At 41.2% G+C, this 14,977-nt stretch overlaps 1 protein-coding gene across 4 annotated transcripts in view; it reads right to left on the reverse strand.

The window, feature by feature from the left end:
- Positions 1–1,692: 1,692 nt before the first annotated feature.
- The window catches only part of PHLDB2 (pleckstrin homology like domain family B member 2), a 70,529-nt gene continuing 57,244 nt past the window's right edge, over positions 1,693–14,977 (reverse strand). For all 4 annotated transcript variants that reach the window (XM_080377690.1, XM_080377688.1, XM_080377691.1 and 1 more), the window contains 6 exons: positions 14,671–14,878; positions 11,315–11,405; positions 10,720–10,866; positions 7,543–7,762; positions 4,362–4,447; positions 1,693–3,652 (listed from right to left, as the gene is read on the reverse strand). In XM_080377690.1, coding sequence (XP_080233816.1) covers positions 3,512–3,652; positions 4,362–4,447; positions 7,543–7,762; positions 10,720–10,866; positions 11,315–11,405; positions 14,671–14,878 — 893 coding nt within the window. In that variant the 3' untranslated portion in view covers positions 1,693–3,511. The remainder of the gene's footprint in view (positions 3,653–4,361; positions 4,448–7,542; positions 7,763–10,719; positions 10,867–11,314; positions 11,406–14,670; positions 14,879–14,977) is intronic.

The following is a 14,977-nucleotide window of genomic DNA, read 5'->3' on the forward strand; positions in this document are numbered from 1 at the left end:
ATTAAATATACCTGCTTTATAACCTATCCTGAGTTACAAAGTTTTAATTCCACACGTCATTGTGAGGTAGAAAACTAAAATTTTGTGAAAAACACTTAATGAGCTTTCCCTAGGTATGTGTATTCTGGGGAGGCCCTTCCTTGGAGGCTTCTTTGCCAGTCAAAAACCCCGTTCCTCAGGTTGCCTGTATGTATATGGGTATAAACTGCTGTGAAGCATACATTTTGTAATATATGTATTACCTAATATAATGCATGTAATTACCTGGCCCTTACAGACGGCCAGAAGGGACGTTTCAAAATGCACTGTCCTTCCTTCAGTCACCTCCCCAGCAGCGTCAGGCCTTGGCTGTTTGTGGCCTGCAGGCCCTTTGAACCGGCTCGCACCTCCTCCCCACCGCTGCTCGGCCTTGCTGTGGGTGCTGCAGCCCAAGCACGGCCATGGGCTGTGCCTTCTACGTACAGGCCGTGGCAGCCACCCAGAAAGGAAGGAAATAATGCTAAGAAAGGTCAGTGCCTGCAAAGGTTTTCCTTGGCAAGCGCCAGGCCAGCACCTCTGGGAGCTGTTGGTCAAGGGGCACAGTGGCTGAGGTTTTTAAGACACAGCTTGCGTGGTTTGCAGGTGCCCGAGATCCTCCAGGGTAAGCGGGTTCTTGACTCCCATGGGGATAAGCTTGGAGATGGTGATGTGAGAAAATATAGTGAAAAACCTAGAACTGCTGCAGACAGGAGCTGCACAGATAACAGAAACATCACCATGGGAGCAAAAGCCTCACTGTCTGCGAGAGAAGGTCGGGAGCTCGGCCACTCGGCACTGCAAGAAAGGACAGTTAGTACAGGTGTAGATGAGCTCAATGAGAATGTAAATAAGGAGCCTTCTGACAGCGATGTGCTAACTGCTAAAAGAAAACAAACTACTGAAGTGGTAAGACTCAAGGATACTTGGGTAAAGTAACTGTGGATCCCCCGCTTGGGGAGCGTGCGTAGTGAATTTAAAATGAACTGTAACTTTAAATTGAGGCGAGAAAGCAACTAACCAGTAATTAGTAGGTGTAGACTTTGGGCGGAACTAACCAACTTCATTGTATAAATACGTATTACGAGTAAAATTAAGTGTGTAAGTTAGGAGGAACGATCCCCCTTGCACCCAGCACAGCAATAAACATACCTGCTTTGTAACTCTCCTCAAGCCGTAGAGTACGATTCTGCACATCAACAGATTGTACAAGATGGGGCACACTGCCATGCTTCGTGATGATGACAGCAAACTTAGTGAAAAAAAAATCATAAAACTGCATGAGCTTCTACAATGAGCTAATGCTTCCTGCAGTTTAAGTCATGTCTAAGTCAACATTTGGGAAAACTGGGAAACCCTTAAACTTCAGCAATTTCTGTTTTGTAGGTAAACAAAAAACCTGTCTATATCCAAGGATGGTGATAGATTTTTCAAACAAGGTCATAAAAAATGAGAAACATGTTACATTACGTACATGCAGCAAACAGACTATGCTCCTAATTTCACTGCCATCTGAAAGATGATTTTCCATAGCTCTTTTATGCGGGAACACATGGAATGGTTAGATTAAGCGTTCCTAAGAAATACAAAATTGCTTGTACAACTGGATACGACTTGTTTAAAAGACAAGCAGAAACGTCTCAAGATGGAAGCAGCAAGTGAATATTTAAGCAAGTGTATTTTTAAAAATGTTTATTGAAATGCCTTCATTGCATCATGCAGGATACAAAAATCATTATTAGAAAACCTTTATAACCATACTTAGGAGTAAAATCAAGATACATCAGGGAAAGGTAATAATTATATAAACCAAAGCAATTTATTTCTGATAGTGTTTTAAATCATTAGATTACAAGCCGTGATCTGCACAGATGATAACAATTATCTTGCAATAACAGTCCGTTCTTTCATGCTTCAAGTTGAAACTGATGTTCATCATGCTGGAGCAACCGTATCATCTGTGCATACCACAAAAAAATTCAACCTGTTCATTACAGACACTGGGTTTCAAATGTATAACAAAAATATTCTGTCAGCATACTTCTGTTCTGCTTTCTGGTTTTTTATTTGTTCCACAAAAGCCGTTTCCATCAAGAAAAAAAAAATAAAGGCTAATGTGCCCTCTTCTATTACATGAACCACATAGCACATAAGTTTTGATTACTGTAGTAGAGCCTCTTTAAAGTCATCTTATAATAGACTTCCTTGAAGTTCAGTTCAATTAAATAATTTATTTTTTTGCAAGATTACTCAAGGACTTGGAAGTGATTTTAAAATGGGAGAATACCACACCCTCAGTATTTTTGTTGTTTTAGGAATCTCAATCTAACTTGAAATTTTTAGGGGGTTTTATTCATACACTTCTTTAGTGTAAACTCTGAGAACTTGCCTCTGTCTCTTTAGTCTATCTGACAGCATTATTCCGAGCAGATATGCATTTTGAAAAATAAACAACTCTGGGGCTGAAAACTTAGCTCCAAAGAATTTAGATAGGTAGAAATTTTGATGCTGGCTTCAAGGGGACCAGTGTTTGAGAGGTTTCAGTAGAGTGTTCACTTGGCACAGAGGAAGGTTAGAACCATGCTGGGATCTTACTATGTAGAAAAAAATTGCTGTAGGGTCTAGAATCAGCTCATCTTATTCAACGGGGAAGATTAAAAAAACCCTCCTTATGAGGAAGTTAATTTGTGTGTTTCCATTTGACATCCTTGTGGAAAAATGCTTCTTTATAAAGCTATCCTCTTTTTTTGTTGAGCTCCATAGATGCAGGCTTCAAACATAACAGCTGGTGTCACTGAGTGTTTGAACACACAGAATATCATAACAATTTAATTACACTAAAAGTCATCAAGAGTTTTGGCACTGTCCCCTTACAGAAGGTTAGGTATCAGTAACAATTATGAAAACATTATGATAAGGGAGTTGTGTAACTCTTTGGCTCTGTTGTAATAGTTAACAACTAAGGCAGAACTGCATGTACCTTAGGGTTGCTTTTTTTTTTTCTTCATATTTTTATAAAATACTTGACTAAAAGTTTTACAAAGTCGCCTAATCATCTACAAGTGTCAAATGCTGCATATTAAAATATATGCTTATTACTCCTTTTTGTTCCATTACTAGAATTCTTGCATACTGATGAGAAGACACACATTTGTAAACTGTTTAGTATGAGTTTATGAAGACATTCTCCATAGAAGAGAATTTGTAGGAAATTGTCATCGAGTCAAGATGCTGTAATTAAAATTGCCTGATTACCCATTTTGGAGCACTACGATTCTCTCAACAGCTTTAGCTCTTTCATTCCTATTAAGATGAACTAAAACAAGTAACAACTCCCCCCCCTTTTCAATGCATGTGTAAACCCCTCTCATTCTGAGGTTTCGGGTGCACATCATAAGGAGGATATTTCAGAGTATTCACTGGCTTTTCGGCTTTCACTACATATGGCTAACTTCATATGTTACGTTATTGCAGTATGCCCTATTGCCCTCTTTTACTATAACATGAAGTGGGTGTAGCCTTCTGCGCCGGTAACAATAACATCCATCCATATCCTCATGGCTTCTGGTGAAGGAGCAACCATATAGTATATCCGGTCATGTGTCTTAACACTGAAAGTGAGCAACGGGTTGGGACTCTACAATAAAACAGAAAGAAGGGTAGCAAACAATGAAATCCAAGCCATTTATTTATTTATTGGTGCCAGAAGTGAAATTACTTACAGGGGGATTTACAGGAGGGTTAAGGAGAAAGATAAAATGCAAAATGCTGTACCCACTGCATCCTACATTGCAAGTAGAGATGTGTTTAAAGAGTTTCTACCCACCATAAACATGTTTTACAACATCATTTCCACTAGACTATTACTCAGCAGTACAGGGGTCCGAACTGTTGTTTCACGACCAAATAACCAACTCCCCTCTCCAGCGGTCAAAGCTACCTTAGCTTTCACACGTCCAGGTGCCGAGGATATATTCAGCTTGTTCCCGGCTCATTTAAATTACAGGTGAGCGGCAGGGGCTGCCGGCACCGGTTCACTCCCTCCCCGTGGCATTCAGCCATCCCTTCGTTTGCCGAAGCCACTGATTTCGGTGGGCTCGTCACAAGACTAAGGAATTCCTCACAGACATCCCACCTGGCAGGTAGGCACTCTTACCTCTGCTGTCATCAGCATGAAAACAACCCCCAGTGCTAATTGCTGGTCTGGCTTCATCTTCCTTTCCCTCCACTTCAGTTTTTTTTCTTTCTTTCTTTCTAATAACATCAGCTCTCCCTTTGACTTTACAGCAGCTGCCACGCTTTGGGTGCTGCTATATGATATGCAAAAAAACAACATCAGAGTTTACCTTATATGCGTTCTTTAGGTGATCGTAATAGACTTCTTCAATAGCTTGAAAATATATTACACCTTTTAATTTAGTTTCGTGTTTGTCTAAAATGGAAAAGAGAGAATGACTTGAGAACTGAAACGAACACTACTTTGAGAAGGAAAAGCTTCATTTGCTCTTGCATACACGCTCAGCTGATAAGTAAATGGATTAACACTTCTGCTTGTCAAATCCCACAGAAACCTTCAAACTTCCTTACTAGTTGGTTTGTCTTCTCACTTAAGTTTTGGTCTGTCCAATGAAGACACAGCTAACGTAATCTCCCTTTCAAGGCAATGGTAAGAAGCAGACACTCGCAGAGGGTCAATTCTAAACTATTTTAGACATCTGTCTATATTATTCTATATATATATGTGTCTATATATATGTGTCATATATATATGTCTATTCAGTATTAGCTACTGAATCATCAGGGCAAGGAGGATACAGACTGTGAACTTAACATCTTAACAGTCACAACCATAATGTTTCGTAAGAAAAAGGAACAGGGCAGGTAGGTATCTACAGTACCTTCTGTTTTCCTGCAATGGAAGAGGAATGGGTCAATAATCCCGGAGGGTGTTAAGAAGCATCTGTCCTCATTTCAGCTGGGACAGAGTTAATTTTCTTCTTATTAGCTGGTGCAGTGCTGTGGTTTGGATTTAGTACGAGAACAATGTTGGTAACACGCTGATGTTTTAGTTGTTGCTAGGTAGGGCTTACTCTAAACCAAGGACTTTTCACATTTCCCAGCTCTGCCAGCGAGCAGGGGCACAAGAAGCTGGAGGGGACACAGCCAAGACAGCTGACATGAACCAGCCAAAGCGATGTTCCATACCATGGGACGGCATGGTCAGTGTGTAAACTGGGGGGTGACAGCCATGAGGGGCTGACTGCTGCTGGGGGGCTGGTTGGGTGGTGAGTGATTGTATTGTGCATCACTTGTTCCTTTTGGGTTTTATTCCTTTTTTGTTATCTGCCTTTTCATTACTATTATTATTTATTACGATTATTTATTATTATCCTTTATTTCAATTATTAAACTGTTCTTATCTCCACTCATGGCTTTTACCTTTTTCTGACTCTCCTCCTCATCCCACTAGCAGGGAGCAAGCAAGCGGCTGCGTGGTACTTAGTTGCTGGCTGGAGTTAAACCAGGAGAGCATCACGACTGCATGTGACACTGAAGGGCAAACTTCCTTCCACTCCCAGTACTTTTATTAGGGGAATATAATTCCTTTTGATGCCAAGTTAGTATCACCTTAATGTTGAACGGTCATGTGGAACATCTTCATCAGCCCCATCAGAGATCCTGCTATCATGTCGAACACTCACGAAACTTGGCTTACATCCTGTCAGTAGCTGCAGGCAGTTTAAAAAGCTTCATATGACGGCAAAAAGAAATCCCAGAGACCAAACAACACGGCACTGGGAATCTCCCTACCAGCCCTCAGGGGACCAGTAGAAGTACTGAGGTATAACATTACGACATTATAGCACGCATTATATGAAGCTAAATGCAATCTGCGAGGTGTACAGTCTGTGCAGTCCAAGCAAACAGGGATCCAGTCTCCTTTCAAGCCCCACCTGGGATCTTGGTTACTAGAGCATTTCAGGTACCCGCAAGCTCCCACCGCAATAGTCTTTGTAGAGTTCCCTGTATGCTTCAGGTCAGAAAGCGCAGATGCCTCACTTAAGTGCACTGCACTAAACTGTCAGACTTCAGGGTAAGTTCTTTGTTCAGTACACTTGCAGTGTATATACAATATACACATGTATTCACTTAAGAGTTCAATTACTCTGGATTTACAACATCAATATTTATTTTGGAAGTCTACTATATATTTAAAGATCTAGATGGATCCTTACTCATACAAGCAGCTGCATTTTTGTGCAGCTGGTACAAAATTCTCATCAAACTGTTTGTTGGCCAAACTTCTTGAGACATTATGAAAAGTTTTCTTTGGTAATTAAAATTGCATTACGGCAACTATGCTACACTCAAACCCAAAACTGTTAACTATTAACATAACTTCTAAAAAAACCCCAAAACCAACCAAGCCCCAAACCCAAAAAAATCAGTACCAGATGGGAACACTACTGTTTTCTACAGGCCTTGCTAACCAATAAGCCAGATGTGACAAACTTTTTTATTTTGTTCTTAACATCCTTCATAGTATTACTGCAAACGGGTGAGAAATATTCAGTGGGTCTGTAATGAATTAAAATATGTTTTTAAAAAAGATGGACTCAGCAATGTATAACCCTACCATCAATTTTAAGTTCCTTACAAGATGCTGGAAAGCAGTAGTGTCATAAAAAGAAATGGAACTGTTTGGGTGTTTTTTGTCCTTGATGTTTTCCTCTGCTTCTCAGCAACGACCATCCCACATATGCCCCTGTCTAGCCTCTCCTGACAATAAATATTCAGGACAGAAAGCCATTTTTCTGGCTTCCTCTGAAACTTTAAAGTCAAACCAGGCACAGCCACCAGAGAGACATACATGTTCCTAAATTCCAAATTTCTGGGTTTACTCCAAGATAACAAATTAGCATAATGCTTATAATGGATCCAGACATTGTATAACACAACTTAGGGTACAGAAACCTCTTTAGAGTATTGCATGTTGTTCATTTGAAATTCCTTAAGACTCTCAAAATATGGCAAACTCAAAAAGTCTACTGCTGCATATTTAATTTCCTGAAAGACTTTTCAGCACATCAAGCAACAGGACTGCAGAAGCATTCCATTTAATTTTCATGGTAAGTATACAATTTATATAAATAATTATATAATAAATCATATCCTTGTATGAAGGGTACACAAAATCATTCTGTCATTGGGTGAAGTGTATAATATTTAAATATAAATCATGTGGAGCCATTACTCTGTGTACCAGGAGCCTGGTCATCTTCCATTTTTTTCCTCCTGCCTATCCACATCTCTCCCTTTGTCTGTTACGCTCATTTCTCTCTTACCTGGCATTAGGACTGAACACAATAGGGAAGGGCCTGCACAAGCTCTAAGTGTACATGTAAAACACCTGATGAAATGGAAATATAAGTTTTATTCGGGACTCCCTACATGTTCATAACTCAGCTGAGGTTGACTGGGTAAACAGAGGGACAGATATAACCTAGTAGTGATCTTGCAACCTACCTGCATAATAAGTAAAAGTTCTCTTGTTTCTGTCAAAAACAAACCATCGTTTTTTCCATGTTTTAATTTTTCCTCCCATTTTAATCAGAAAGCCCCGGCAGGTCTTCTCCGTGAGGGAGACATGGTAACAGGTCTCGATGTTGTGACCAGCTGTTTCAATGTGGCTCCGTAGGTCAAAGTCTTCCTTTCTAATGGGCAAGTAGCGAGTCAAGGGGCGGGCCTGAAGTAAAGAAAAGAAAATCAGATTATTTTTAACACAAGTCTTAAACTTTTTCTTCAGTCTTGCCACTGCAAGGACCTAACTGCAAACTGCCCATACATTCTAAGAACGAATGTGAGAAAAATAAGAGCTTTTGCTGCAGCCCTGATTTTCTTTAAAAGAAAAACCCTTAAAACTTGTAACTTTACAAAGTGTTGAATAACTTTATAAAAGCCAGATTAGAGCATAGGAGTTTCTTGAAATCATCACTTGATAAGCTGGTAAAACAGGGGCCACAGCACAGAAAGGTTGTTTGAGAATTAAAATATTAATTAAATGTAACTGTGTGTTGCTGCTTTAGATGAAGTGTAAAAACTTCATTTGCCTGATGTTGCAAGGACATGGACCTGTTGGAGCGAGTCCAGAGGAGGCCACGAAGATGCTGAGGGGGCTGGAGCCCCCCTGCTGTGGGGACAGGCTGGGAGAGCTGGGGTTGCTCAGCCTGGAGAAGGCTCCGGGGAGACCTTAGAGCAGCTTCCAGCACCCAACGGGGCCGGCAGGAAAGCTGGGGAGAGGCTTATACAAGGGCATGTCGTGACAGGACAAAGGGGAATGGCTTTAAACTGACAGAGGGTACATTTACATTTGATATTAGGTAAAAATTCTTTACTTTGAGGGTGACAGGACACTGGCACAGGCTGCCCGGAGCAGCTGTGGGTGCCCCATCCCTGGCAGTGCCCAAGGCCAGGCTGGACGGGGCTGGAAGCAGCCGGGGCTGGGGGAAGGGGTCCCTGCCCCTGGCAGGGGTTGGAATGAGATGGGGTTTAAGGTCCCTCCCAACCCAAACCATTCTGTGACCCTATGTTAAGCAAACCCTTCACTTCTCTGGGCTACTCGCTACACATATCTCACCCATTAAGATTTTACTGCTACTGTTATTTTCATGCAAAGTATAATATAAATAGTAAAAGCATGCTACACAGACAGAGCTAATCATGAGAGTGAACTATAACTGCTAGTTAGCTTCATAGGAACTGCTCTGAACAGAACAGAATTCTAGTCTTCTGACCAAATCAAACGTGGTACCCAGCCCGCAGCCAGCCGCACAGCGCGCTGCAGCACACCCTCTGCACGGGGCAGCGAAGCGGCACAGCCAACAGCCCCTCGCCCCTGGGTGCGGAACCAGACTGCATCGAGCCTGGGTAGTGTCAGCTGGGAGACGGAGCAGGAGGCAGCGACTGGGGGCCTCTGCCAGCCGAGCGAGTGAGTATGCTTGTTCTCTGTGCCGGAGGGATCCACGCACATCCCTCACCCCCTCGTTTGAAGCACAGAAGACGAGTCTCCCAAGGCTCCTGCTGCAGTCGAAGGCTGCATCGCCGGGTGATTCAGAACAGCTGAATTTAGGTGCTTTGAATGACCCAGGAAAGGAGCATCTCCCTCTCCCCCTGCTGACTCCAGAGAAGTCAGTGACACGGAGAACCTCATCAACCCCTGCTCCATGCCTAAAGTTAGCCTGTGAAATCCCACTGGGAGTCACAAATCGAAGGGACTTTCCCTCACTGCATTCTCAGGAACCTCTTGGCACAGTGGGAGCTGTATTGCTCGCAAGAACTCTTAGCACCCTTCTAAAATTACGCAGTCCTGTATGATACAAGCTGGCACCAGCTTTGCCAAGTGCAGCTGTAGTTCCTTCCCCCAGTTTACATTTCTAAATGTCAGGAAGTGCTACAAACCAATTAAAAATTAGGTCTCACTATACAAAGGAAAGAAAAAAGTTCACCAAAAATTCATTATTTTTGACAGATACGTTTTGTCTTCTTGCCAATTCCATCTCTCTGCCAAATTTGCCAATTAGCAGTAACTGATAGGGCATTCTATTACAACACATGCAGCTCCAGTTTGTGATAAAGATATGAGCATTGTATCATTGCTTACAGCGTACTTGAGTTGTTATTAAAATTTCTTAGAAAAAATGAAAGCATTCAGGTAAAATACATGTAAAGTTTAACATTTGGTAATTACATTGTATATGTAAAAACAAAGGAATGGATACGTTTAACCAGAAACAGTTCAAACTTCCTCTGGCGTTGCCCTATTGTTCTGATTTGGTGTTATCAATTAGAAAGGTAAGTTTTTTAGGAATGTTCATAAAAACATATAATAGTAGCTCATGAAAAACTAGCAAAGGTAGCACAGATAAAAGCAGAAAGATATTCAAATATGATATGGAATCTTCTGCACTCAGATACATACATGAAGATGGAGACACTGTCTTGCTATACTATACTAACGATAAAATGACTGCCTAGTCTGTTTGCTGTACCATATAGATCTTACCTATTTATTCCACCACAAATACTAAGACCTCTAAGCCTAAAGAAAGCTCAAGATACATTTAAAACCTAACAAGAAGCAAGATGTAGTAGGTAACACTTTTAAATAAATCATGTTTCTCGTGTTGTCTAGTCCCAGTAACATTAGAAAAAATACTATTTCCTCTCTGCAGTAGACGTGGAAAAAAAACCTGGAAAAGCTTCTTAATCTGTTTGTTTTCAGTCAGATATTTGGAAGAGACAATTCACATTCCAAGATGTTTTATGTATTAAAAGAAAGAAAAAACCACAAACCACCAATGGTGTACAAAATTAACACACTTAGAAATTTCTGTTGTTTGGGCTAAAACATTCTGCTCTGCCCATACTAACAAACCTTTTAGGATTAATATTTGTAGCTGAGATATAAGATGTTAAATAGATACCTATGCTATTATTTAACTTTAAATGAATACCTGGGCATCTATCTAAGGCTCCAGGAGCCCAAACATACCTTTAGCAGCACAGTTACACCTCAGAAATATTAACTCCATCTATTCAACCAAAAGCAGGTCTGTTTACCATTGGCAGAAACACACTTAGTTGCTTCTGTATATCAAGGGAAAGTCTTGCACTTAAAAAACATTTCACATCAACATATCTCACCTGTGCTCTTTGTTTCTCACGTATTTTGACTTCCTTTTCAATTAATTTTTGCCTCTGGCTAGTTTCTTCTTCCAATCTTTTCTCCAGTTGCTCTCTGCGGCGCTTCTCTTCTTCCAGAGCTCGTTTTTTAGCTTCCATCTCCCGTTCCTAAATACCACAGCACATGCAGAACTTCAATTATATGTGAAACTAGAGTTGGTAATGTCATTTCTAAGCTAGTATTAAATCCCTTTTTGCCTCTTAAGCAGTCAGAAATATGTATCCAGCAAAGGGGACTGAGAATTGGAATCAGAATTGCAAACACTACCGCTCTACAACTAAAGAAGGTTCTTCCTAAGCAGCTCTCCCAGCAGGTGTAGGAGCAATGCTGACCTAGCTGCTGGTGGCAATTTGCTACCAGCTCACCCAGAGACAGCAGCTACTGCCTAGGGGGTCAAAGATACAGTGTGAGGGTGAAACCAGACTAAACTAAGGGGGCAGAGGTAATTTTTTAAGTGTCTACTAGGTGTAAACTATTTAGGGTCCAGAGTTGTGTTTAGGAGGGTATTACCTAACTAACAAGCCCACTCAATTTTACTCATAAGATTATGCTCACCCTGGTCTCGAGCAGCCTAGTCTTTTCAGCATGTGCTTGTTTCAGAAGTCTCTCCATCTCTTCTATTCTTGCAACATTTGAAGTGCTAGCACTGCACAAAAAAGGTCAAGAGTTATTTAAAAGAATATTTAGTATTTAAAGACGTATTTTACAGTCCAACATTAGACAGCTTAAGAATGGAGTTGATACTGTTCTATCCAATTCAGTACAGTAGGCACTAACAAAAAATGATGTATGAAGTATATGGTACACCCCCATGGTACACATTCCCCATGCATACTTAGGAAAAAATCCAGACTCAAGTGCCTAATAATGCATCTCATCAGCTCCCTGTGATCTGTCGTCATCTCCCAGATAACAAACGATGGATGGAGGTGGTCACCATGTCCCAACAACACACCATGGACCCTCAGAGCTGGCATTAGCAGCTATCTGAATATACCAGTGTTTCTGGCTGTAGACTGTCTCTAGTTTGTGTCGCACTGAGCTCACCATCAAAAAATGCTCGAAAAAAATAAGGAGGACTAAGAGATATGCATAAAGGCCATTCAGTGACGGTGTCAGGAAGGATCTACTATTTCAAGTAACCAGCATGCCAAAGAAACAAGGGTAATCACAAAGAGCACTAGCTCCTGGCCCAGCACAACGCAGCTGTCACCTCTGCCTGTCCTTTTTTCTGTTGTTCCTTTTCTCCAATACAATGTCTTTGTCACATCTCAATTTAACAGCCATTTCAACTGTGGCATTTCCACGGCATGCTCTCCATTTTATTTTTCATCTTATGCTGTTCGAGAAAAACAGCTGGCGTTAAATATTACTGCATTACCATTACTAAGGCCGTTAGACTAAAGCACAACACGAGGAAACAGAATGGATTTGGCTGTTTAGGGCAGAGAGAAACTTGACTTGGGATTGCACTGAAAACGCTACCTGACCACTCAAGTGGACGTGGGTGTCAAGCAGCAGATTTGTTCGTGCTACTTAACAGCATACAGACCAGTGTGAAGGGACACGGGTAGAATGGAATTAGGCCAGATATGAGTCATGGACAAGGAAAAGAAAAAAAGTAAGAACAACATCCTTTACTTTCTGAGCATACCTCTAACGCTCATGCCTGTAAGATGAGGGGGTTTGTCAGAAGTGTGACAGTCTTCAGAAGACATTTCTCTGATACTGGGGATATGTTTCATGACAGGATACAAGACAATATAAAAATAACGTATGTCATTTAACCCGAGCTTGCAGAAAAGGTATAATCCATCTGGAATTTGTTTGAGCTCTAAAAGCTTACTGGCTCTGAAAAAAATGAGGCCACTGACTTAGATGCCCAAGTCTAGTTTGGCCAAAGTTTGTTTGCTGGGCCAAAAGAATGTACATCAAATAACTTCAATAAAAGCAATGGGGCCATAAATTAAGTCATTTGAGCAACCTGGAAGACATTTAATTGCAGTAGGTTTTCCCACATTAAACTGGTTAACGCTTCAGCTTAGTTAAATTATTTCATCCTTCATTTGCTTATCCTGCTCCCAGAAATTAATGCACAGCAGGAGATCACAATCTCTGAAACCTCAGCCATGAAAAATAAGTTGGTAATGAACCTTGGAGCAGCTACTGTTTGGTGAATTGATGAATGACTACAGCAGTTCAGTCTCTTCTGTACTTTGAGCACAGACAGATTTTATGCATTTCCAGCAAACAAAAGTCTCTCTCACCTTATAAGAGGTAAAATATATATTTTAAATATGTCAGAACAAAGCATCATAAAATGTTTTCCTTTCAAGTCTGACATGGCTAGAAAAGATTCTCAAACATCTAAATCAACATGAATTTGTTTTGCCTAAGGAAAGTTTTATCAAGGAAAATTAACTGCCTATCTTCCAAGTTTTATCAACAAGATCAGTCGACACTTTTCTTCCCTCACTAAAGTTTGCCTTGTGAGAAACTGAAAGAGCTGTTGAAATGGGTCCTTTTCTGGTTTTTAGATTGGTTTGGGGTTTTTGTGTGTGGGTTGTGGGTTTTTTTTTTTTTCTTCCAGCATTGGCTGGAAGCTACAGAAGAGCCAGAGGGAGGCAGAAGGGCAAACAGCATCAGTGAAATTCAACAGCTGTCCTGGGCTGAAGACTCCACTTACTGGATAGCCCCAAGGTAGCTCAGACACTTGCCATCTTCCTCCAAAATCATCAGAGCAGCACGCCAAAGAGAAACAGATTTCATACCACTGCAATGTTAGATCACTGCACAGATAAAGTTAATTCACAGCCTGATGCCAGCTATCAGAAACTTGCCAACCGTGCATGTATTTAAAACAGAAATCCCCCAAAACCTGAGCCCTAATGTTTTTACTTCAAAAAAACAAAACTCAACCAACCAAAGGAAAAAAAAACAACCCAACACCCAAACAAAAACCAGCAAAAAAACCAGTCAGCAGAATGAGTGCCACTGGTATTTTCTGAAACCCCTAACACTGCAGTGATAACGACTACAAGAGACAAATCAGTGGGCTGGTACCCTGTTACAGGAATCAGATGCTTAATAAAGCACGACATGCTAGCCAAAAAAGCTGTCCTTGTGTTCACAAGGGATTCTTAATGCTGTGACAACGTTGTACTTAATTATCAGCCTCCACTTACGCTTGTGAAACTGCTGGGGCAGGGCTGCAAGGAGAAATGAAAGCGCTATCATTAAAACCAGGCTGTTGGAAGAAAATTGTTCGCACATGATTTTGAGCCTCTGCTGGACTTTTAACACAGATCACCGACGTTCCTTTTATCTGAGGAGTGGTGCATGAGCTGACAGCCTCTGAGGATGAGGAAAACATCCGAGGGATCGAAGCCCTTCGGTGTCATCTCTCTATTTTTACTGACCCAGAACAGGGAGAGGAAAAAAAGACTGCCAGAGGAACCCGAAGTGTTTCAACATAAGGCTCCGGTAAGTTAACACGCTGGACTTGCAGAGCAAGTGTACTTCATTGCTGGCAGATGTCTTCTGAGACATTTCCTATCACAGGAAATTCCTTCCCCAGAGCGACCAGGGAAGGAAGCTCAGGTATTACCCACTCTGAAAAGAGCATCGACGATGCATCATCATTTCAGTTCAGGACTGACACCGATTTCTCTGTGGCCTTCAAGCATTACCACTCAGCCTCTCCGTATTTTTATTTTCCATTTTTAAATAAACAGGCGAGACGATAGTGAAACCTGATCCCAAAGGGCTACACAAATATGCCTGTCTAATGATTTCAGATTTTTCTTAACCAGTTAGCAGCACCCATATTACCATAGCATCAACACGTACATATTCTCTTTTTTCATCATAACCCTGTGACCGTTACTACATCAAAAAGAAAGATGACTTACCTGGAAATGTTATCTGGTGAGCATGCCGATATGCTTGTCTCCATACTGTCAGAACTGTCTAAGCTTAATGTATCAAAGGCGTGGTCCTTGTAACTGCGGTCTGGGTAATGGAAACTATTCAGATACACATTTGATTCGGACGCTGTTCTGCTGTAGAACTCAGGGGACTTCTGCCTTTGGTTTTCGCAGATACGCTGATGGTTATACCCTACAGAGTACAGAGGAAACATTTGTTTTACACAGAACTTTTGTGACCCGAACATAACCTGTTAGCAGCACCAGCATGTTGAACATCACCACAGTCTTA

The sequence above is a fragment of the Falco punctatus genome (genome assembly GCF_963210335.1).
Source record: "Falco punctatus genome assembly, chromosome: 2".
Taxonomy (NCBI): domain Eukaryota; kingdom Metazoa; phylum Chordata; class Aves; order Falconiformes; family Falconidae; genus Falco; species Falco punctatus.